At 30.1% G+C, this 25,987-nt stretch overlaps 3 protein-coding genes across 5 annotated transcripts; 2 read left to right on the forward strand and 1 right to left on the reverse strand.

Moving 5' to 3' along the window:
• The first annotated feature begins 1,079 nt into the window (after positions 1-1,079).
• On the forward strand, positions 1,080-1,762 carry LOC103580819 (trafficking protein particle complex subunit 1). The gene is made up of 2 exons (XM_008562711.3): positions 1,080-1,277; positions 1,384-1,762. Exons 1-2 carry the CDS (start codon positions 1,179-1,181, stop codon positions 1,720-1,722), a joined length of 438 nt encoding a protein of 145 aa, XP_008560933.1. The 5' UTR covers positions 1,080-1,178; the 3' UTR covers positions 1,723-1,762.
• A 2,092-nt stretch (positions 1,763-3,854) lies between these two features.
• LOC103580821 (E3 ubiquitin-protein ligase RNF19B) lies at positions 3,855-15,612 on the reverse strand. Of its 3 annotated transcripts, none has more exons than XM_053738120.1 (12): positions 15,551-15,612; positions 14,331-14,596; positions 14,140-14,270; positions 13,531-13,720; positions 12,593-12,904; positions 12,380-12,524; positions 12,140-12,276; positions 11,018-11,115; positions 6,286-6,484; positions 5,821-6,182; positions 4,949-5,343; positions 3,855-4,350 (listed from the first exon to the last, which is right to left on the reverse strand). In XM_053738120.1, the coding sequence occupies exons 2-12, from the start codon at positions 14,500-14,502 to the stop codon at positions 4,038-4,040; spliced, it is 2,454 nt and encodes an 817-aa protein (XP_053594095.1). In that variant the 5' UTR covers positions 14,503-14,596; positions 15,551-15,612; the 3' UTR covers positions 3,855-4,037. The 3 variants fall into 3 exon arrangements, with proteins under 3 accessions (XP_053594095.1, XP_008560936.1, XP_053594096.1); XM_008562714.3 differs by lacking the exon at positions 15,551-15,612 and adding an exon at positions 15,387-15,537; XM_053738121.1 differs by lacking the exon at positions 15,551-15,612 and adding an exon at positions 15,134-15,366.
• LOC103580820 (uncharacterized) lies at positions 7,883-9,928 on the forward strand. The gene is made up of 2 exons (NM_001414857.1): positions 7,883-8,442; positions 8,936-9,928. Exons 1-2 carry the CDS (start codon positions 8,080-8,082, stop codon positions 9,863-9,865), a joined length of 1,293 nt encoding a protein of 430 aa, NP_001401786.1. The 5' UTR covers positions 7,883-8,079; the 3' UTR covers positions 9,866-9,928.
• Positions 15,613-25,987: the final 10,375 nt, after the last annotated feature.

The following is a 25,987-nucleotide window of genomic DNA, read 5'->3' on the forward strand; positions in this document are numbered from 1 at the left end:
CAACAAATCAATTACAAAAAAAAAAAAGTAAGAAATAAAAATATACACATGTAGAAAAGTAAACAAGCAACAGATCCAATTTTTTAAATATTTTTTTTTTATCTTATACGATTCTCGAATTTTATCAACTTAATTTTTTTATGTCCAAGTGAAAATAAATAACACCAATGTCACAAAAATAATAACTAAACAAGCAGAACTAATGCTTAATGGCGCTTCCCTCGTGAATAGAAGAAAGACATTTTTTTTAACACAATTCAACTGTCGCTTCAACACTTTTTTTTTGTGTTGATTTTAAAGTAACACTTAATAAATGTTGATAATGTCGATTTTTATACGAGGTAACGCTTTTAAAGTGTTGAATAGTAAATCGATTAAAAATTTTGAAGTAACACGGAGAATTGTGTTAATTTGACACAAAATAATCAACACAAAAAATTTAATATGAACCGTTTTTAACACAGATACACAATATTTTTTACTGTATAATTCAATTTAAAAAAAAATTCATATTTTCAGATGAGACTGAAGTTAATCGACGTCTAACAATTTTTGGATTTTTTTTAAACGATAAATTATAAAAAAAAAAAAATATTTGAAAAAATTGCACCTACAGTTTATTAAATTTTCTATGTGTGCAGTTTTTTTTTAGTTTTCTTTTTTTTTTTTAATTAAATTGTTAGAAAAAAATCAAAAAATTGTCAATTGTCTGCTAACTTTAGAATTATTATTTTCAGCCCTAAATTTTCTTAAAAAATCCACTCAAAATACTCTTTTAACCATAAAAAGACCTCCTTCCTCCTCAGCAGCCCTCTCTACACTAACTCCCTTAGCAACCCTTCAACAACAATCACTCTATTCCATAAATAAACCTCACAGTTAAAAAAAAATCAATCGAATTCCGAGCCGCGACAAAATGGCCAATGGTTTTCTCCCATGATATTTCCCACCACAGCCGGTAAAAATAATTTCTTTTATTGTTTATTCTTTCTCATCTTACCTCAATAAGATAAGATACCAAACTACCTTAAGATTTTTTTTTTCCAATTTCTCTCGTTCTAGTCCTCGTCTATAAATTTTTACTTTCGCGTTCAAATTAAAAAAAAAATTTCTACTTATTTACTAACAAATGACAGCTGTCAGAATAAACAGATTCCAATAAATATTTCAAAAATAAAATGACAATACATAATTTATATATTTTCTCTAAAAATGGAGTCTTGTTGTATTACAATGAATGGAATCGATTAAACAAATCGGGAATAACTAAAGAGGAGGTAATTATTTTTTGTATGTTATTGTTTCCCTGATTTAGTTTTATATTGAATATTAAATTCTGTGGTTATTAATAATTTTTTAGTTTAATGACTGTCATTTTTACAGGAAGCTAAATTAATGTACGGTATGCTCTTCTCTATAAAATCTTTTGTCAATAAAATATCTCCGCTGGACCCAAAAGAGGGATTTCTTTATTATAAAACAAGCAAATACTCACTCCATTATCTTGAGACTCCATCGGGGCTTAAATTTGTTCTTAATACGGACACGATATCTCAAAATGTGAGGGAACTTCTTCAGCAGCTTTATCGGCAAGTCTATGTTGAGTATGTTGTGAAAAATCCTTTCTGTAAATTAAACGAACCAATTCAAAGTGAATTATTTAAGACAAAAGTCGATGAGTTAATGAAAAAATCACCTATTTATTTAAATCGATCATTATAATTATTTAGGAACTAAATAAAATCAGAGTTTTTAAAATTTAGTTTAAGGACTTTTTATTTTAATTGAGTATGGAAGAATGAAGTTGAATTTATTAATAACAAAGTTAATTTCATTTAATCAAAGTTTTGATTTATTTAATTTTTCCGCGGAATCGAGGTTTCATAATTACTTAAAGGGTTGGCCCTGATTAAGAAATCTAATTTGAAATAATTTGAAAGATTTTAATTATTATGTGTGTAAATGTAGTTGACAATTGGTAAATTTTTATATTTTGGAATAAACGAATAAAATTCAAGTAGAGTAAAAATTAAAAATTGTATATTTAGATAAATGCAAGATCTGTACGCGCATTTGTTTTCAATTTCATTATTTTAATTAATCAATTTATTTATTTTAAATTTATAAATTCTCTCATGTCTGCTAAATTCACACTCATAAATTATTTTATATTGTATCATATCATAAAATGATAATTTGAAATATTTTAAATTGATAAAAAATTCTCAATTTCATATTATTTTAAATCATACTTAAAATTGCGATATCATTTTCTCATTCAGTTTAATTTGAATTGATTCGAGTGTACAAATCATTCCAAATAATTTTACATTATCTGAGGAACCAAAAATTGCGATATTATTTTCTCATTCAATTCAATTCAAAATGATTCGACAATTTAAATCATCTTAAAAATTTTAAAAAATCGTTGCACCGAAAAAAGAAAAAAACTTTTCACAAGTATAAATACGTCATTTAAAAAAATATTTACTCGGTACAAACTAATAATGTTCTTAATCATAGTAAATATATACTTCAACTGAGTAATATTTTCTTGATTTAACAATTCTTATAAATATTTTAAGAAAATATACTTGATCAGAGTACATTTTTACTAAGATTAAACAAACATTTGTTGGGTAGGATACAAATATTTATATACTTGAAAAAAAATTTTTTTTTTCAGTGTATGGGTACTTATTTCTATGGCAATTTTTTCAATTACACAAATCCTATAATTATAATAAAAAAAATTGTAAAAATTAATAAATTTTAATTTTCTTGAAATTAATTTTTTTGATATCTCCATTAGCAGAGATGAGTTTGTGACTTGATTCCCTTTAGTTTAAGTGCCCACATCAATATATTTAAGTAAAGAACACTCTCAACTTATTAATTAATCAATAAGCACTTACTCGTGATTGGGCCTTGAGGGTACTCCTTCAACGTGAAATTGCACCAAAGACACAAATTAATTCCTCATTTGATAAAAAAAAATTTACAGCAACTAGAAAAACGAAAAACAATCTTAAAGAAAATAAAAAAAAATTTATTAGATTTTCAATCTTAATCAATTAAAAAAAATTTTTTTTTGAAATTTATTATTAGTATTATTGATATTACATATTTATTATCATTATTATTTGTAGTCATAGTCATTTATTTATTTTTCTTATAAATTATTGTAAACTTTTTATTAATTTTTTTTTTATATTTTGGCATCAAATTTTTGTTTAAAATTATTATCATTAATAATTGATTTTTGTAGTGGACTGACCAATCGCTTATATTTAATTAGTTATAAGCCATTATTATTATTGTAATTATTATTTTTACATTTTAAGTCGATTATATTTTTTTATTTTTAGTTTATATTAAATATTTCGAAAAGAACTGGGTTTAGGTAAATAGTGACAAGGACTTAATTTAAAGAAAATTTAATTATCTCAAAAAGGTTGCCTTACATTTTTTTTCAAACTAAATTTTTAGCCACAATAACCATTCAAACATAAAGCACTTAGATAAAAAAATATAAATTCATTTTCAACAAAAATTTTAATCAAAATAAAAATATCTTCAAAACTATCAAAGATACGAAAAAATTACAGAGGATTATTTTTGTTCCTCATTAAATTTTCCATAGATAATTTCATTATGACTTTTTTCTAAGCCCAGTACTTTACTCACAATTCCTTCTCACCGACCACCACTTTTTAAAGTACTCAACACACGCAATAATATATAAATTATATATTCATATGCTTCATCAAACATGTATATATATATAAATATATCCATCTCTCAAAATAACCCTCTTTTAATAATAAAAAATAAAAAAAATAATAGTTTTGTAAATTCAAAGGACAAAAAAATTTAGAATTTTTTTTTCTAGTCCGGCCTGAAATTTTTTTTCAAAAAATTTTTATATTCAGTCTTAAATTTATTTTTACTTTCAAAGAAAAAAATTAAAAAAAAATTTATTATCATTATTATTTATCCCCTTCCTGTAATCAATAATTCACTAATTATTGATTAATTTAGGAATTAAAAGTATTAAATTCGTTATCAATGTTCACAACAGTATCACCGAAGTTATCGTTAGATAATAATGGAATTGAATTATTGACATTTGAGATCGATGATGATGACGTTGTTGGTGTTGGTGTTGTTGGTGTGGTTGAATTCGAGGCCGGACTTGGTTCCTCGATAACAGGCAAACGTTTATTTGAATCACTTACGACGGATACTGTAGATGAGTTATGGAAGAAAATATTACGCAGAGCTGCAACATTTGTTTTATCACGTATTTCAAGTTCTAATGACTCGGCTGACTCTTCATTTGATAAATTTCTGAAAAATGAATTATAACTTTAGACTTTATTTATGGGAAATAAGCTGAAGAATAAATGAGTGACAGGAGGAAGTCGGGATATATTTTGATCGAATCAATTTTTCCGCGGATTCGGGGTGTGACATTTAATTCGCGGGTTCGACAAAATTTTTTTAAAAGTATAGTTGTGGGTACTTATTCTATTGGAAATTTTCTCAGCTGCACAAACATCATAATTATTTGAAAAAAAAAAAAAAAAAAAAAAAAAAAAAAAAAAAAAAAAAAATTTGGAAAAATTCATTAATTGTGATTTTTTTGAAATGAATAATGTTAATATTTTTGTCAGTACAGATGAATTTGTGAGCTTATTTCCTTTAGTTTGAGTACCCACATCAAAGCATTTAATGAATGTTCGCTCTCAACGTATTAATTAAATATATATATATATATATATATATATATATATCAATTAATAATCATTTAATCGTAATATAGCCTTGTGGGTACTCATTTAACATGAAATTATATCGACTACACCGAGCTCATCATCATTTTGTTATAAAAAATTTGTAACGGCCAAAAAAATCATAAATAAGCTAGTCGGGTATTAAAAATTACCTAGATATTTTTTGAGCTTCAATATCATCACAATCTTTATTTCTCTTCTTATTTCTAATTGATCTATCAGTACGTGTAACAGAGGTGGCTTCATTTTTATCATCAGCTTCAATAAAACTGACATGATCATCAAATCTAACACGTTCAGACCCGCCGTCTTCATTTCCTGTAGCTGCCCCTGTCCCGCTGCTTCCACCGATAGTCCAATTACTAGAATCACTGTGCTGTCTGTCTAATGTAGGTCTTCTACGTGCACGTTTCGCATGACCCGCAGCTATTTCCTCAAGTGAGCTCAGCGAAGCCGCTTGACCAGCGGATTCAATGTTAGGTACCGTTGATGAATTTATCGAGTTCGTTGTTTCATTTTCACTATTTTTTATTGACGTTGTCTCCATCTTTAATTAGAAATAAAAATAAATTAAAGAATTGACCAAAATAAAAATCGGGAAAACGGTTGACTTTGCGGTCAACTTTAAGACTTCCTGCTTGGGAAAAACAATAACTTCCCGAATTTTATAAAAATCTTTAATTTTCTTAGCGGGAAGTAAAAATTTTTTGCTACTTCGAGTTTTTATGAACCCGACGATTAATTGGCCGATATCTCGGGTTCTAATGGTCCGATTTGAATATAAATTTTTTTGACACTAACGAGATAGTCACTTGAAGGAATGCAGTAATTAATTAAACTTTAATTAATCATTAACGTCCTAAAAATAAATCCATTAATTACGCCATTAGGTTAATTTTTTAATTTTGAGGGTGGGAGTTCGTTCTTTGGTTGTTTGGGTATGGATTTAAAAAAAAATTGTTTAATTTGTATGATTAGAAGCCGAGTTATAGGCAAAAAAAGTCAGATGGCCGTTAATGGTTACCTTGAAATTAAGAACGGAGCCAGCGAGTGCTCGGGTTGAGGCTGCGCCATCATCGGCGGCTATTGAAGCGTTAACTGATTTTTCAGATAAACTTGTTGCTGCGGACGCCGTTTCGCTACATAAACTGAACCTTTGAGTCGAAGTAACGTCGGCTTGAACTTCTAGACGCTGACCCCCGGGTAAAACGCTGGAGGCGATACTTCCAGCTAAGCTGGTACCAGCCAAGGCAACATTACTGGCACTCTCACGGTCGTTTTCGCGTCCCAGTTTTTCCAATTGACTGCCGCTACCCAGTGACAATGAGGCTTCGCCAATCGATGGGTTTCCGCCGCGATGACTTGCTACATCTATTGATGCCGCATCTAATTTAGTTAATTATAAGTTTTATTATTTATGGAATCGAGGTCTTTTATTTATAAATTTTTTTTAAATTAAAAAAAAAAGAAATATTTAAATTAAATTTACCTCCAATATTTCTAACACCGAGTGCTCCCATTAATTCGTTCTCATCATCGAAATCGAAACGTACACCAGAACCATTTGTTGACACGCCACAACCTCCACTGCGGCATAATGATACCGGTACAACACCATAAACGTAAAATAATAATATCGGTACTCCGATTCCTACGGCTAAACCGGCTAGAACTGGCGATACTAAAATCTAGAAGCAATGAAAAATTTTTTACAATTAAATTTTATAAAACAATAAATTATAAGAGGTCGATATTCTATGAATCGCAAATAAAATGTTAAAAAAAGAAACATACAATTTTTTATTAAGCTTTGAGATGTCTTAGAAATATTCAAAAATTTCATAAGCAAACTTCTGTAACCTTTCGAAAATCCTATTAAATTTTTGGTAACCTTCTATACGTAGTAGAAAACCTAAATACTCTCCTAGAATATTTTAACCTAGAAGTCCTAGAAATAAAAAAAATCTTGAGAATTTAATCTTCTAGAAGATCTAGAAAAATTTTGTCATTTTTTGAACCGACGAAATGTTCTAGAAAAATCAAAATCTCCTAGAATATTTTAATCTAGAAATCCTAGAAAATAAATCTTAGTAAGTTCAATTTTTCAGAAGATCTAGAAAAATTTCCTGTCATGTACCACATGACCAAATCTCCGAAATATTCTAGAAAAATTAAAAAATCTCATGGAATATTTTAACCTAGAAATCCTAGAAAAAAAATCTTAGGGATTCAATCTTCTAGAAGACTTAAAAAAATTTCTCGTCATGTTTTTAACCTCCGAAATATCCAAGAAAATTCAAGATCCCCTAGAACTTCTTTACTCCGATGTCCCGAAAAATGAAAAATCTTCTAGCTTTTTTTTGCAACTATCTAGATGTCCAAGAAAAATTTTAAATCTCATAGAAAATGTTTATTCAGCTTTATAGATGTCCTCGAATCTAAACTCGGATCAATATTGTCTTAATTAAATAACTAATAAAGAAATGTCATATTCTTGACAGCCACAAGTGCACCTTGACAACTTTATCATCATCTATAACCGTTCTCTACCAATATTAATAATAATAAAACTACTAATAATGATAACAATAATAATAATAATTATAATAATAATAATAATAATGATAATAATAGTAAGGGAGCGGAAAGATATTGATTGAAGGGAGGAGTGCGCGCACACACCTACCCAGGTTTCCACCCGATTCTCGACTACTACGTCCACCTAAAATTCACTCACTCGTTTGCTCTCTCCCGTGAGCTGCTAGTGTCTGCTTGACCATCTATCATTAAACTATAAAAAAATTTATTTATTCATTTATTCATTCATTCAAATCATTTATTTAAACTAAACTAACGCTACAGTGAAGATGTCAATAAATAATTTTTAAAAATAAACGGACAAGCAATTTATACGGTCACTGGTGTGTCGGATGAGTAATGCGAGGCTGTAAAAAATAAACGGAAGTGAATGTTACCGAGTGACGAGTTTTAGTTGAGTATAAAAACCCAAGATAGGAAATAAATTGAGGGGAAGAAAAAAAGAGGGGAGGGTGGGAGGGGAAAAGGGAGAAAGGAAGAAGAGAGGACTGAGAGAAGAATAGGAAATAATTTAAATGTGGACGCGCCCAGTGTGCTATGATCAGTCGGTGTGTTAACACGTTTAATAATAATAATAATAATAGTAATTGTTGATTTCAATTTTTTTTTTGAGGTTGAGTTTGAAGTTGGGTTTTCATTTAGTTTCGGGTCTGGGTCTGGGTGTTGAAAGGTAAAGAGTTAAAAAATGTCGGACAGCGAAGATACTGATGGCTCGGGAGTTGTCGAGTGGCCGGTGACGAAAGAATGGCTGGAGAATGTATTGTCTATTTATCATGATGCCAATGCTGGTAATGATGGCGGAGGGGGAGAAGGGGAGAGGGTAACGGGGTCAAAGGTGACGGTCGAGGAGTTCGAGGTGAGCCCTGGATGCACTTTAGGCGAGAGTGTGTTGAGTGACATACTCGCGGTCAGCATGGACTACACGATTAATGGAGATGACAAAGTTAAACTGAGTGTTATTGTTAAGTTACTGCCCCAGGATCCTTTCAGTAGGTTTTTCGTCACCGAGGCACAATTTGATTTGAGGGAAATCAAATTTTATACCCAGGTACATAGAGGAAGAAAAAAATTTTTTTTTATTCAATTTTTTTTTTATATTAATAAAATATATTTATATTAATAAAAAATATCCTAGATAATTTTCTAGATAATTGTTGATTACAAGAATCTTCTAAATAATTATTCACCATAAAAATCTTCTAGATGATTCTTCAGATACATGTTTACCAAAAAAATTTGTAGATTATACTTGTCTTTAAAATCTTATAGAAAATTCGAAATTAAATTTTTCTATAAAAAATCTATGCTACTTTCCTAGATAAAAAATTAACTTAAGTTTATTTTTACTGTAGATAATTATTTAAAAAATAATTTCTAGAAAGTTTTTCGAGGAAATGTCTTCTAAAAAAAAATCTCAATACCTTCTGGACTACCTCCTAATCACTCTTCTCAAATTTCATTCTAAACTACTCACTCATTCTTCCACAATCTGAAAAAAACATCTCCTAGAAAGTTAAAACTAACCTCAATTTAATTTCCAGGTAGTTCCTGACTTGAAAGCCTTCCAACGAAAGCAACTAGCGAACTCTAGTAGCACAGAATTCGAGTTACCAATACCCAATTGTATACACGCCCACTATAAATCTGCCGGGGGTACTGAGGACACACCAGAGCCACCAGAATCATTCTTAATTCTAGAAAATTTACGAACTCGCGGTTACGAAGGAGCTGAATTTTCCCGAGGACTTACTCTAAGACAAGCAGAGGCCGCCCTAAGCGCTATAGCGCGTCTGCACGCCCTCTCACTCAGTCTTAAAGTAAAGGAGGATAGATCTCTCAGTGACAAATATCAATTTCTATTTCAAACTGCGCGCGCAACTGATTCATATCAGCAATTGGTAGAGCGGGGACTGCCACAGCTGGCCCGGTTTCTAGAACGCCGCCCAGGGTCTGAGGCCGTTCTAGAAGATCTTTTAGCTTTACGACCAAAAACAAAAGAAATAATTTCTTCACTTCTCGTTCCTGAAGATCCTCTAGCATTGATAACTCACACTGATTTTTGGTGTAATAATTTGTTATTTAAAGATGAAGATGACGAATGTAAGTGCGCCATCTTGGATTGGCAGATGGTAACTTACAGCCGGCCGACCAATGACATCGCCCTACTGCTGGTCAGTTCAGTCCCTACGGAACTCAGGCGACTCCATACTGCGGCACTTCTAGACAAATATTGGCAGACGCTCCTAGAAACTTGTCTACCTCTAGGAGTTAATATTCTCGAAGATTTAAATTATACCAGAGAAGATTTGGATAAAGATTACAGAAGATCGCAACTACTGGCGCTGCTGCTGTGCATTGGATCTGTAGATGTCGCTCTTGGCGATCCGCTTACGGAACAAAGGCTCATAGATCTTTTAGAAGATTTACATAACGACGGAGTGCTCAGTCTAGAAACTGCTAATGTTATGTGATTTTTTTTTTAAGATATAAAATATGACTTTGGAATATTTTATAATTTTTTATGGATTTTAATTTTTTGTGAACTTTCTAGAAGTAAATTTTTTTAACTCTTGAATAGGATTTTTAATAATTTGGAACCACGATAACGAAAAATTGATTTTTAGGAAGAATGAAAAATTTCTGGAATCTGGATTTTTTACTTTGTAGATAATCTTAGTTTGTAACTTTCTAAAAGTTATTATTTTTTTGTAAAATTTTGTATCAAGATTTTCTATGATGATTTTAAAATAAAGTTTTAGTTATTCTGAAAAAAAAATATCTCTTAAAAAGTTAAATTCTATAGAATTTTCTAACGTTTTTATGTTTCTTAAACTGAAAAGTTTTTCTTAAAAAAAAAAAAAAAATATGAAAATTATAAAAAAAAATAATTTCATAGAAAATTCAATTTTTCAACATTCTAGAATTAATTATCATCTCAATGTCACTAAAATAAGAAAAACCAAAATAAAGTGCGTAAATTAAAAAAAATTTCATAGAAAGTTTAAGAAAAAATTGTTTTTCTAAAATTATTTTGTAACATCAAATTCAAAAAAATCAAAATAAATTCTGTGTCAAAAATATACTTAACAATTTGTCATCTAGACAATTTTCTAGAATTTTTTTTATTTTTTTTGAGAAGTTATGACAGTTTACGATCAAACTCAGAGACCAATCAAAAAAATTAACAACTTCAAAAACAATTAATGTCTCGAAATCATTAATAGTGAGCCGATTAATTAATAAAAATTAATTACTAATGATTAGTTATTAATTATTAAGAATAAAAGGCTCTCTAGAGCTTTTTGCGTGCTATGAGCTTCCGAACTTTGAATGAAATAATTAATTGATTAATTAATTGATCAATTAATCAAGTAATAAAGTAAATGAACGATTGTAATGCAAACGCATAAATGCTGCGCTAATAAAAGTTGAAAAAAAATTTAATATTTTTTTTAATAATTAATTGATAATTAATAAATAAAAGTGTCGAATTAATTATATATTTGACTTTATAATTGTTATTTATATTGTTTATTAATTATAATTTATTATTATTATCATTGTGACTGTAATAAATCAATGGATAAATAAATAAATTAATGATTAATGGAATAAAAACTTACCGATGCAGTGACGCCACCTAGGATAAATGCGTTTCTTCTGTGTTTATTTGCATTGCAGTAACGAGCGTATAGTTTACGGCCGACCCACACTGGGATTCCTATTAATTGATAAATATTAATCAGTAGATAAGTATTTAATTTTTTTTATATCTTTCCATTTTATAATAATTAATTCATGAAATTTCAAAATTGTCAAATTTACTAAAAAAAATCGATGCATCGATTTTATAATTTGATATTGAAATTCGTCGACGTCTAATAATTTTTTGATGTTTGTTAAAACAATAAATTTAAAGAAAAAAATTTTACCTGTTATTTTTAAATTTTATACATTTGCATATTTTCAGTTTTTTTTTTTTTTTAATTAAGTTGTTAAGAAAAAAAAATCCGAAAATTCTTAATTGTCTGCTAGCTTGAGAATCATGATGTTATAGAAATCAATAAATTAAAATTTCAAATCAATATAGTGAATAAAAAATCGATAATATACCCAGATAGCACTATGGCGTCTTGGTAAGTTTTGAATGAGTTCCTATTTATGATTTGGACGTCTCATCAACATCTTAAAGAAGTCTTTAAGGAGTTCTCAAGATGACAAATGAGTCACCTAGCGAGCTTAGTAAGATGTCTTTAAAAAGAGGTCTCAAAGAATTCTTTTCTCTAATTTTGCAACTAAGACTTCAGTATGAATTTACCATGACGTCTTAGGAAGCTTCTAATTTTGACTTCATAAAGAAGTTTAAAAATGAATACATTTAGACGTCGTAAAACTGACGTCTTGTTTATGGAGTCTTCAAGAACTCTTAATGACACCTTTAAGAAGTCATTATAAGACTTCTTGAAGATGCCTTCAAAAAGACGTAAAGCAGTCTTTCTGAGTTGAATGCTGTCTGGGCATCGACTGGATAAAAATAGAATTATAAAATCCTAAAATCGACAGATGGATTATAGAAATCAATTTCTTGAAATAAAAAAATTTTTGATATCTTCAATAAAAATAATTGATTTATCGATGACGTAAACGACAAATCGCATTCAATATAGAATACGAAAATTCCAATCCTCTCCCACTTTCACAATTAATTAAATATATCAATAAATAATAATAATTATTTAAATTACCAATAATCATCGCAGGTACAGCAATACCAGCAACAAGTCCAATACCAACCGGTGCCCCAACAAGTGTCCCCAGCTGCCACAATATTTTTTTTTTCCTCGACCATGGCTTCTTTCCCCAAAATGTACAACCCGACGGACTAAAATAACAGAAAAAAATAAATTTAACTTCTTCCCTTTAATTCCATACCCCAAAAAGTTTTCTCTATCGTCAAAATAATCATCATTTCTATATATAAATACCTTAGATAATGCAAATCGCTTATCTCTTTCATACATAACCAACAAAATTCTGCGCCACATACTGCGCAGGTCATGTGATTGCAACTCCCGTCCTCCATCTTGACGATCAGAACTTGGCATCGCGGACACGGTTTTATGTCATCACCTTTTCAATTAATTAAATTATTAATAAATTGTATACTTACTATATATTTATAATTAATGTGGACTTACGATGCTGGGAGTCGCTTTGGCTGAAACTCATTGAGGAGCTACGGTCATAATGCTGGGCACGTTGGGCCCGAGCTGCGTCGCAGGTTTGATTTGGGTGCCATCGCGCCTTGCAGTGATAACAAAAGTAATAATCACAACCAGGACGCTCACAGTGTAATTTTGGGCATGACGCGCATCCGCTCGCGATAACCGCAAAACAGCAATCGGGTGCAGGGCACCACCGCGCGTCCGGTTCGACCGCGAGCACTCGCCGGACCATGAAATCTTCATATTTTTCTAACTGTACTTGGTCATTTAATATCATTCTTATATCTGTAATTAGTAATTATTTTTTTGCAATTTTTAGTTAGCTGGATATTGAACTAATTTGATTTTTTTTTCAACCATTTTTTTGGCGGGCAAAAAAATATATTATTAAAAAAACTGAGTCTCTAGAATTTTTATCCAGACTCTAGCATTTTCAAAATAAAGGTCAAAATTGAAATTATATTAATTAGTTTTTAAATGACAGGTGATTTAAGTTTCAAAAAATTAGCGGGGAATTGTAATATAAAAATAGGGTTTTTAAGGATTTAAAATAAAAATTTTCTTAATTAAAAATATATGATTACATTTATAGAGCAGACTCTGGCGTTTAAAAACATTCACTAAAGTTTAATGTAGCGTAATTAGTTTACCAGTTATAAGTAATTGAAAGTCAAGTGTAATTTTTGAGAAATAAAAATAAACAATATAAAATTTATTTTTGATTTTTAGTTGAGATAAAAGTTTTTTAAAAATTAAAATTGTCGAGTCAGGGTTAAAAATAATATTATGGCGATTTTACAACACTGGTTATAAATTCGATAATTGGTTTTGACTTTTAGGTGATTGAAGTGAGTTAGTTATAATTTTTTTTAAAATGAAAGTAAGAGTAGGAGATAAATTTAATTAATTACCATTAGGATGAAGTGGCTCAGCGCATTCTGGGCAAGCAATATTGACTCGTGATTCCGAAATTTCAACTTTTAAATACTGTTGGAAACAATCGTAGCAACTGCGGTGGTGACATGACTGAATTGATGGAAATACTTCTGCTGGCAATTCTGCTAGACATAATGGACATTCTATCAATCCATTTTCACAGCTCTGTAATTAAAAATAAACATTAATTACTACAAATAACAATTGACTATTAATTAACATACTCTTCAAAATTTAATAAAAAATTCCTTATTTCAATATTTATTTATTCAAAATACTTTAACAGTAATTACTCGTTACCTATCGAATCTACATGAAAATTTATAAAGATCTTATATAATTTTAAAATCCATATTTTTATTTTTGAGTCAAAAATGAATTACTAATTATTTAAATTAACTATTACTCGTTACCTGCTGAATTTACATAAAAAATTATAAGAAACTTTTTTGTAGCCAATTAAATTTCCCAAAAAAAAGTCCTTATAAACTTTTTTCTACAAAAAATATATACTCTACAAAAACTCAAAACTTTAGTAAACCGCGGAATTCATCGCGAAATTAATCAATTTATTAATTCATTACCTTGCCAGCAGTTGAACTCAATACAGACCCACGACTGGGTGCACGATACAAATCACTGTTTGGTGAAAAATTATTTGAGTTTGTCGTCGATTTACTTTCCCCTCTTTCGACGTCACTCGATCTGTCTTTTCCTTAAAAATGAATTTATAACTTAAGTAATCAATTTAAAATTATAGTTAATTATAAAATACCTTTGCTACGATTATTAGAACTTGATGTCCTGACAATACGCCGGCCTATCAAAGGACTCGAATACAATAAAGTACGAAGTGAAAATCGTGGAAAATATCTCCGCTGTCTTGTTCCATTATTATTATTGTTACTATTATTACAATTGCCAATTGGTTCAATGTCTTTAAGCATTTTAAATACGTAATTTATTAATTTTACTTCCAGTTGAGTAATCCAGAATTTAATTACTAAACAAAATTTATCCAGTTCCACTGAAAGTCTTTTTCTGAAAAAAAAATAAAAAAAAAAAAAAAAAAAACTATATAAATTAATATATTTTGAAATATTATGGGTTTGGGGAAAAAGGGGTCAAGATTTTTTTCTGAGAAATTTAATCCTCTACAAAAAAGGTATCTTTGACTTTTTACCTAAGCCTCATAATAAGCCCAAAATTTTCAATTAAAATACATGATCCTAATTGTCATGATGAAAATTCCCATAGAAAAAAATTTTTTTATCTTAAATTAAAAATTATCAATAAACTATCAAAAATATAAAGAAAATTATCATAAACAATTATGTTCCTCGTTAAATTATCTACAAAAAAGGTCTTGTCCATGTTACCCCAACTTTAATAGGTAATCCTTCAAACTCTAGTTTTGAAAACTAAATTATTTTTTTTTAATTAATAAATGAATTGTGCAACTAGAATAATGACAAGCATCAATTATCAAATCATGAAATTATGCAAAATCTAAAAGATTTTTAGAATCTTACAAAAATTTTTAAATTTCAAAAACAAAAATAAAAATAAAATAGTTACCAATTGAACCAAAAAACTGACAGCTAAAAAGAAATATATATATATATATATATATATATATATATAAATATAACAATAACAATAATTATATATACATATTTACACAAGAGAAAATTTCAAATTTTTCCACTTGAAAAATTTATGATTATTTACTCAATTTTTATAATTTACTATAGTACTAATAATAATAATAATAACAATAATAATAATAATTTTTTAGTACGTAAAAAAATGATTAAATATGAAAACGTACGGTAAAATAACGTATATAGATAAATATATATGTAGTTTAAAAAAATGTAATTTACAAAAAAATACTTTCACAAATTTTAACAATGACGGCTAGCGAAACTGCTCTTACTCATCGTCCGTTTTCATTTTATCGTTTTTTATATTACACATATATATATTATTTACATTAATTGTAGAAAGTGCTGGAACTATACGTTTTATATAAATTTACTATAGTGCGATCGAATCTCCGTGAATCACAATCAGGAACTGTAGTAAGTTTTTTATCTACATAATTTATTATCTTTGAGACGATTTTGGGAAGATTAATTATCTGGATACGGGAAAAATTATCTAGATTGTAAGTGGGTAAAGATGGTAAAGTGATTGTAAACTTGCCTAGTGAGAATTCAAAGAAGTTTTGAATTTTGTTGATAGATGGCGCCGATTGGTCGGTTTGCGGACGCTGTCATTGATGTAGAAATTTGAAATTTATTTGGGGTGAATCGAATATTAATAATCGATAAGAAATTTAGACTACTGAATAATTTTTTAATTTAAAAATTATTTGGCAGATTTAAATTCGATCGTATAGCATACTCTGATGCCGTGCTTCATGAGTCGTGCAATTTAATATTTGAAATTCAGACGAATCTTCGAATTCAAGTCAAATAATTCGAAAGCTTTGGGTTCCTTGAAGAAATAAGATTAACCCCAATCGGTTAAACATGGGTCTCTTGTGTCCAAATATTCTACTGTAAACAGTCTACATGCCTCCGAATTTTGATGAAAATGTTTATTGAAAATTAATTTGGTAATTGGTATATACCAAATCCAGCGGATTCTTTTGGCACAAAATTTATTTGGGTGCACTTGTCAATTGCAAATAGTCTATACCTTAAAATTGGTCTCCCAAACTCTCGGTAGATTTTTTCGGCCTTCGTCAGATGCATTTCGAGGGCCCTAGAAAATATAACAGTAACAATAAACTGTAAGTTGATAAATAACACCAAAAAATAAAACAATAAAAAAGAAAAAAAAAAGTATAAAATGAAATGCTTAATTAATTTTTGCCGATCAACCTCTCGACTTTATCCCGACTAGGAATTCCAGTTAGGCTTGCCGAAAGACCAATTCGGGCCGTATGAGGCTTTCTGAAATACGGCAAGCCTGATGCGGACCTTATTCCGGCCTCATAATTAAAACCAAAGTACGGCAGACTAAATTTGGATCTTATACTATTTGCATGAGGAAAACCAAAGCTCGGGATGCCAAAAACATGCCAAACTTGTTTGTTATTCGGAAAAGCTGTGGCATGGCGTTAGTTAGGAATACTTTTGGAATTTCTGACTGATACTTAACAGTGATGACCAAAGGCTAAAAATTAGGTAGTCAGTAGGAAAGCTACCCGACTAGAATTCCACTGTGGCATGCCAAAATACCAATTCGGGACGAATGAGGCTTTGCGAAAAACAAGAAGCCTAATTTAAAACTTGTCCCGTCCTTATAAGGAAAACCGAAACTCAATATACCAAAACTCAATATACCGAATCTTTAGAATTCCTGACTAAAATCGAATTGGGATGACTGAAGGTTTACTAAAGTTAGGTATGCCAAATTCGGCTACTATTAGGAAAGTCTTCATCATTGCCTAAGTTAGGTATATCTTTGGAATTCCTGACTGGTACCAAATAATATTTGAATACCATAACTAAACTTAAGAGCCACAATTGGTAGAGTAGCCTAGTAGACAAAGCGTCGGTCTTTCGTGCGTAAGGTCCCGGTTTCAAATCCCACCACAGCGGTCGTTAATAAGTTTCGCGTTTTTCCTTGAATTAAAAATTTCTAATTCGATCAGAAATTAAAGTAACATTAAATTAGAACATCTGATATGTTAAAGTAGAAATTTATTTAAAAAAAAAGTTTTTTTTTTCTTTAATTTAAAAACATCTTCCATGAAGGAATTATTACTTAAACCAAAAATTTAAAGTTCTTAAAATAATAATGCGACATTTTTAGTTGATGACAAGTGGTCTTGCTTGAAGAATTCAATAGTAAATCGATTGAAGATAACATAGTTTCGGTTAAGACACGAGAGTTATCCATCAAAAATACAAAATCTGTAGATCCAAGAAAATCTAAATCAAGACAATAATTTTTTGAAGCAAGAAAATTGGTTTTCTTCAGAAATAAATTCTTGGCTCAAGAAAATATTTCTTGAGTCAATATAAAATTTCTATCAGTGTAGTTAAAAAAGTTGGCACTCACAAGCTGTTTTAATTATAAAGATTGTTTGTAAATGTATACAATTATTATTAATATAGCAGATAATTATAAATATGTCTTAAAATAAGATAGGGTATCAATAATTGGACCCCTGTCAATAATTTTTGCTTTTACCTTATAAACTTTAATCGTAAACTTAAATCGCGACACAAAAAAAAGTTTACATTTCATTTATTACGTATCATCGATTATTTTATTACCATATTATTATTTTATTATAATTATTAAAAATAAAATGAGCGTTTGTGGTGAGTCTTTTTGGATTTTTCAACAGTTTTTTTTTTATTACACTTGAATTATTGAAAAGAAGCATTCTTTTGAAAATTGTATGATCGAGCGAGCTCGCCGAAGGCAAGCGAACCTCGATCTCAATTATTTTGTTCGAAAAGATCATACTATGTAGTACCGTTCGAGTACGTTAATAATTTTCACCAACTTCAGATTAATAAAAAACAAAATTGTTTCACTACCGTCAGATGGACACTCACCTGTTCATGTACTTCAGCGTCGCAGGATTTTTTGAAAATATCACGGGTGGGTTCACTACCACAAAATATTTATTATTTTTTTTTGTTTTTTTTTTTAGGGTTGGGAAGTGATCTTTTCGAACAAAATAATCAACATAATTGAGATCGAGCTTCGCTCGCCAAAGGCGAGCGAAGCTCGATCATGCAATTATATCTTATACTTTGTTCGAAAGATCATACTATGTAGGATGTTTAGAGTCTACTAAACTAGACACTGAAATAAAATAAAATTTAGAACATTTAAACGTATAATTTTATTAACATTCATTACAACATTATTTTAAGTATAACATATAATTTCTAGCTTATGATAAAATTGCTTTAGCAAAAACATCTTTATTCTTAATAATAGGCCTGTTATAAAGTGTGTTAAAACCATTTGATGTTCTAGACCAGCCAGCTAGATTTTTAATAATCTCAATGTCAAACCCTTTAGCTATAGCTGAAGATGTAGGGGCATGTCTAACGCTATGAGGCGCAAACTTAAAGCTAATACCACAATCCACCAAAAAAGACCTAATCCACCGACTAATTGTATCTTTAGAAGCATCCTTGTAAGGTCTTCTAGTAGTAATAAAAAGAGAATCTGTTGTCAATAATAATTTTGTGACCTTGAGATACTCTTCTAATACAAGGACAACGCATAATTTCGGATTCCCACGAAATTTAGGTAAAATCAATAAGGGTTGACATACTCCGGGCCTGGAAGTCTTAATTGTATCCGAAATTTCAATTTCATACCCATCACTAGCTTTTTTAATATTATTACGTTTAATAAGGCTAAGCGTTGGCTTTCGATGAGCAGTAACTAAAGATAAAATTATAACTAATTTAGAAGTCAATTCTTGCAGGCTTAAATTGCTTAAGGAATGCATTTCTTCCAATTTATTTAAAACCGAATCTAAATTGTAAATACGATAGTATTTAGGCTTGGATGGTCTTAATTTAAAACCACCCTTTAGCAAACGACAAATTAAGGGGCTTTTGCCTATATATTCCCCACATAAAAAAGATACAGCTGATCTGCATGTATTGAACGAACTATATGACAAACCTTGGTCAAATTTTTCGACCAACCATTCCATGACCCATCGCTCATCAGGCTTAAAAACATTATAATTATTTTTATTACAAAAAGAAACCCACTCTTCTATAAGTTTTTCATATTGTCTTTGAGTAGACGGAGTGATTGAGCATATTAATAATTTAATGGTATCTTTTTTTACACCGCGGTTTTCAAAAGCTTGCCTGATAATCTCCCTGCCAACAGGGTCAGCTTTTCGGCTAGTGGATGATACATTTCCCTACAAGGATCAAGCAATAAATTATTTGATAGGTTAAAAACAATCGGAGGTTTTTCTAACAAGGATAACCAGAGAGGGTACCAAAGTTGAGTACATCATTCCGGCACTACTACAATACCACAAGCTTGGTCTGTTTGGATTTTTTAAAGCGTTTTTAAAATCAAAGAAAATGGTGGAAATGCATAAAAATAAAAATTCTCCCACTTAATAGTAAATGCATCAATACAGTAAGCATCAGGGTCTCTGTGTCAAGAACAATAATAATTACACTTTTTATTTGTTACAGGCGCGAACAAATCAACCTGTGGTTGACCAAAACGATAAGAAATTTGTCTAAAAGCCCAAGAAGCCAATTCCCATTCAGTATCAATTTTATTACATCTAGAGGCTGAATTGGCAATTGTATTCTCTTTAGATGGGATATATGTTGCGAATAACCAAAGATTACGCTCTTCGCACCATGACCAAATGTTGCGTGTAATATTATTTAAATTTTGGTATTTTGTTCCACCCATTCTGTTAATATAAGCGATAGCAGTTGAGTTATCGATTTTCAACAGAATCTCACAGCCAGATAAATGAGACGCGAAAGATTTTAAGCCATTAAATGCCGCAGTTAATTCCAAACAATGAATATGTAACAAAGTTTCCGTAGGAGACCATTGACCAAACACGACTTTATCATCGCATGAGGCACTCCAGCCAGTCAAGGAAACATCCGAAAAAATTGTTAATTGATAGTCAGATTGACAAATCGGATTTTTTATGGTTAAAATGTTCTTTTCCCACCAAAAAAACTCTTCTTCTAAGGATCGATCCAATCGCATCTTTGCATCGTAATTATCGTGAGAACGAAGTAACGATAAATATCTCTGTCGTTCAAATAATTTTGAATGGAACCACCCATAATTTACAGCTGGGTAAGCTGCTGTAATATTACCGATAAAACAAACAAAATCCCTTATAATGCAGGTATTCAGTCGTGTAAATTTTTTGACTAGCTCTAAAATATGCTCTCTCTTTTTCTGTGTCAATTCCAAGGTCATTGCATTCGAATCTAAAATAAATCCCAGAAATTTACAAGTAGTTGATGGAATTAAATCGCTCTTTTCAATATTTATAACGAAACCCAACGACTCTAATAAATGTTTCGTAATAGCGACATTTTCTTTGCAGCCTTCTAAAGATTCATTAATTAACCACCAATCGTCTAAATATACTACCGATAACCATCTCAAACTTCTTAAATAATTAATTATAGGCTTTATGATTTTTGTAAATACCCAAGGCCCTGTACAGATACCGAAAGGTAAACAAATATATTCACATAATTGTCCCTTCCAACGAAATCTTAGAAATTTACAAAAATTCTTATAAATAGGAATCGTAAGATATGCATCTTGTTGATCGATACTAGCCATGTAGTATCCTTTAACCATTAACTTTAAAACTGTCCGAATATCCTCCAATTTAAAATGTCTCGTGTCAATAAAATTATTTAACTTTTTGAGATTTAAAATGAAACGCATTTTACCGTTACTTTTAGGTACTAAAAAAATACTTGAAACAAATTGCCCTTCAGTAAATTTATATTTCCTAACTACTCCTATTTTTTGTAAGTGATTCAAGGCCTCAGACATTGCTAAATCATCTAATTTAGATGCTGAAAACTCGGTATCGCGCGTTGTGATCCCCAGGCAAAATATCCCCTCGACAAAATATCCCCACGACAAGATATACCTGTGAAAAAATAGCTTGACATCTCTGCAAGAGTATGGTTTTCTAATAGACGCAATTTGTTAACTGCGAAAAAATTTTCTTTCTGTTTGTTTTTTATGTTTTGATTATTTGTTGATACTACAATTAATTTTAAAAAGTTTAAATTTAGTATCTGAAAAATAATTAAAAACACAAGCTAGCATAATATTAGACATGAACATATGATGTTTAATTGTCAAATTACATTTATGTTCATCAAATAATAATGGTGCGAAAAATTAAGTTTTGTTTATTAAATATCTATGCAGAATATATTATTTTTTTCTTAGCAATAATCAACCCTGACGGTTTTGAATCAGCCTGGAAACACCCTGAGAGTGGAAACACGGTGGAATCATGGTGGATCCAGGGTGGTCACAGGGTGGGTTTGTGCCATTTTATCACCGAGATTCCACGGTGTATCTACGGTGATTACGTGGTGTACGTGGAATCACGGTGGGTACACCGTGTAACCACCGTGGAATCATGGTGATAATATGATAAAAAACCCACCGTGTAACCGCAGTGGATCCACCGTGATTCCACCGTGTTTCCAGGGTGTTTCCAAGGTGATTCAAAACCGCGAGGGAAAAAATGTTGAAAATATGGTTTTCATACCACATAACTTATGCATTTCCCATTATAAAAAAATTTTGTTACGTGTATTTTATTGTGAACAAAATAACCTGTAAATTTTACAGCTATTTCATATATTAAAAGCATTTTTCTTATTATTTATGAATTTCCAATCGTACCTGTACGTTCTATAATTGTAACTGGTCTTTCCATTGTAACAGCGATTACAATTATGATCTAATACTAATTAAATTTTCAATACTTTATTTATGTGAAGGTTAGTTTAGTACATTACCTATATAATATTATGTTAAATCAACTATCTGAAGTTCTCTATCGAAAATAATTGTTATCATTTTTTACCCTCACTTTTAGAAAATGAGTTTAATTTATGTCATGACTATACACTAACATATATCACAAGATATGTATGTATAAAACTATTTTCTCATATCGATTAATTGAAAAATCCTTCTTCCATTTCGGCTACCGAATGGCCTTTTTTTTTTATTGTATTACTGAAGAAATATCAGAAATTGATGGATGAAGCTAAAGCTTTATCTCCCGATAATAAGGATTCTGATGATGATGTTTTTTCTGAAAAAGATAATTAATAAGAATAAATAGTAATCTTAAAAAAAAAAAAAAAAAACTATTCGGGCAATTTATTTAAATTGTACCTTTTGATTCAGTCATTTGACTAGAGTTAATTTAACTTTAAATTGAAATTTTTTATGGGCAATTTGGTTATCATCATAATTGCACCAAATGACTAGGTTGTAGAAAAAATAAGAAAAACTCCATTTTTTCTTTTGTGTCAGAAATAATTTTATTTTTTCTGGTAACCTAGATTTTCTGCTCTTGCTCGCTCAGATAATGATGATTAGGAGACTGTGATCTCCGATGATGAAAATATTTCACAATCGACATCAAAGGAGCTGCAAGAATTTAAGTTTGACGCAGAGCAACCTACTCAGCTTAGTGAAAAAGTTTCGCAGTTACTTGGTGTTATCAAACGGCAATTGAAAGATCAATCTTTCAATTTACATCACGAGTTAGCTGCTTGTTGGAGTGAAATGTTGGATTCTGGCTTGGATTCAAAAGCTAAAAAATCATTCGAAGAAAGTTATCCAACTAAAGGAAACTGTCCTTTGAGAGCACCTGAATTAAATCCAGAGTTGCTCCCTCTCTTACACAAAACAGCTAAGAGTAGAGACAAATACTTACCTTCAAATCAAGATCTTTGTGGTCGTGGTTTGGTAGCTCTCGGAAAATCACTATGTGCTATTTTCAATGATGATAATGAACCCATTGAAAAAGACGTTTTGTTGGAGTGGTTATGTGACTCCAGTCAAATTTTTTGTGAGTTGATGCATCAACTTACCAAGACTCGAAAGTATCAGGTTTATTCGTATGTCGACGACAAGAGAAAATCTGTTCTAGTTGATTCAAAAACTGACAATCATCTTTTTGGTGAAGATCTTGGGAAACGAATCAAAGCAGCCACTATGGTCGAAAAAGTAGGGTTGTCTTTGAAAACTACACCTGATAAGCCGAATCCCAGTAAACCTCGTCAGTATTTAAACTGGAAGAGCTCAACTGTGACTCAGGGTGGCCATCAGCAGTCGAGCTTCAACCAGAAGGGCCCTAACAAATTTTCCCGATTGAATCGAGTTTCAACTCACCAAGTACCAGTTCGTGCATCAACCAGGTTCCAGAGTCATCAGAACCAGCAGAACAGTGCACCGAGCAAGTAGAGGTGAGGATTGCTGGACGTTTGAAGTTTTTTACCAAAGCTTGGTCGGCAATTCCGTCAAACAGTTTCATTTTATCAACTATCTCAGGATATAAGATTACTTTTTTATCTACTCCTATTCAGTCTTCTGAACCACCAGAGTTTTCGGTTCGGTGCGTTTTGATCTCCGGACAAAATATCCCCGACAAAATATCCCCAGGTAAAATATCCCCACGACAAAACATCTTCGGGACAAAATATCTCTGGACAAAATATCTTTGGATAAAATATCTTAGAATTCAGAATAATAAATATTATTTAAAATTTTTAATCAGTAGCATAAACAAATAATACACACTAAATAGATTAATCAATTGTGGACGTTTGATACATCATAAATAATAAAAGAAATACTTTTAAAATATAAAAAAGCAGTGAAATTTACAGGTTATTTTGTGCACAATAAAATACAACTGATGAAACTGAATTATAATGGGACAAGCATAAGTTATGTAGCATGAATACCATATTTTCAACATTTTTTGATTCTATTAAAATTTTCAAGGCTATCAAATTATTGGAAGAAATGGTCTAAATATAAAGTTTAAGGTCATAAATTAAAGCTTATTAGTCAAACTTTGAAATACTTTTTACAGTAATTAACTATGAGTTTTAGTTTTAAAGTTATATGGACTTTAAAAGTGATTAAAAACTGATTTTTTCGAAAAATCGTTAAAATTTCAAACAGCCATAACTTCTAAACTAATCGACCGATTCAGCCCATCTTCGAACTTAACCATGGTAATTACACATAAAATAAGTGTAGAAAGTTTCATTAAGATCGGATAAGAATTGTAGACACAATCGTGTCCTCAAAAGTCGGTTCTATTACATAAATATATATATATATATATATATATATATATATATATATATATATATATATATATATATATATATATACTAGTGGAAAAAATTAAAGGATCAAAAAAAAATTTCAAATTTTTGGGTGATTTTCAACAGGCCGTTACCTCAAGAGAAATAGTCGTACAAAGAAGAAAAAAAGTGGAAATTGTAGCTCCAAGTGTCTACTTTTTGGATTAGAACTTCAAAAATTTTTAGCGTCAGCGGTTTTTGAGTAATCTTAGAAAAACCAGCGACAAAAAAATTTTCAAATTTTTTTTACTTTTTTTTTTTGTTGGTCTACGGGTGTGGAAAAATTTTTTTTTGCTTAATCACTATAAGGATCGGATACCTTCATTATTCAGCTTTAATTTAAATTTTTATAGACATTGATACGTCCACTTGTCGCCGAGATATCGGTCTTCAAATGGAAAAAGATCCTTTTGTCTTTGATTATCGATATCTCAGCAACCAATGATCGCACAGAAAGTTAATGGTGGGTTTCAAAAACTTAAATAAATACCCTTGAATGATTAGCCATTGTTTTTTCGAAAAAAAAATTTTCCTTTCGTCATATAAATTTGAAAATGCAACAAAAATAGGGCTTTTGGTGATTTTTTGGAAAATCAAGCGCTGGATCGAAAATATTGTGGATATCAATAATGTTGAGTGTGCATTTTACAGTTCAATATGCCCACAAAAACCTTACAAAGAGCCAGATTAATCCAACCAGCCGTTTTTTTGTTTCACTCGATCGAATTTTTGAAAAAATTAAAGGATCATTTTTTTTGCTCTGAAAAGCTCATAATCTTTAACAAAATGAAAAAAAAAAAAATTTTCCGAGCTTCGTCCATATTTTCATTCCAAACAGTGCTGAAATTTTCAAAAAATAAAAAAATTTCAAGAAAAACAAAAATTAAAAAAAAAAAAAAATTTTTTTTGAAAATTTTTTTTTTTTAAACAACTTTAAGAAATTTAAGAGACCACGGAATGCAGCGACGGAAACGTGTTAAAAATGGTTGGGCGTTGGTTTAATTATAATCAATAAAAACTTAAAACTGGCTATTCATGAAAACATTTACCTGCTATTTTTCATTTTCATCATTGTTATTATTATTATTATTATTATTATTAATATTATTATTTTTTATTTTTTTAAACTTTATTGCATATAGAAGCGCGATATACATTGATCACTTTTAGAATGAACAAGTGAGTTGTGCACATTTAGATTTTCCAAGTTTTTTTTGTCTTCGTCAGATGCACCTCGAAGGCTCTAAAAAATATAACAAACAACAAACAGTAAATTAATAAATAACATAAAAAAAAAATTATAAAATAATATGTTTACTTAATTCTTGCCGATCAACCTCTTGACTGTATATGCGAATTGTATGTAAGTGCGTATACGACATCCCATGACTTAGTGACACTCGATGAAACTCGAGAATCGATAGGCTTCATTGCAGTCTTCGTATAAGTTTGAAAGACCGTTGAAGACTGAAGAGTGAATTCGACGCACTGAGTCCACGCA

This window comes from Microplitis demolitor, chromosome 4 (assembly GCF_026212275.2).
Source record: "Microplitis demolitor isolate Queensland-Clemson2020A chromosome 4, iyMicDemo2.1a, whole genome shotgun sequence".
NCBI classification, from domain to species: domain Eukaryota; kingdom Metazoa; phylum Arthropoda; class Insecta; order Hymenoptera; family Braconidae; genus Microplitis; species Microplitis demolitor.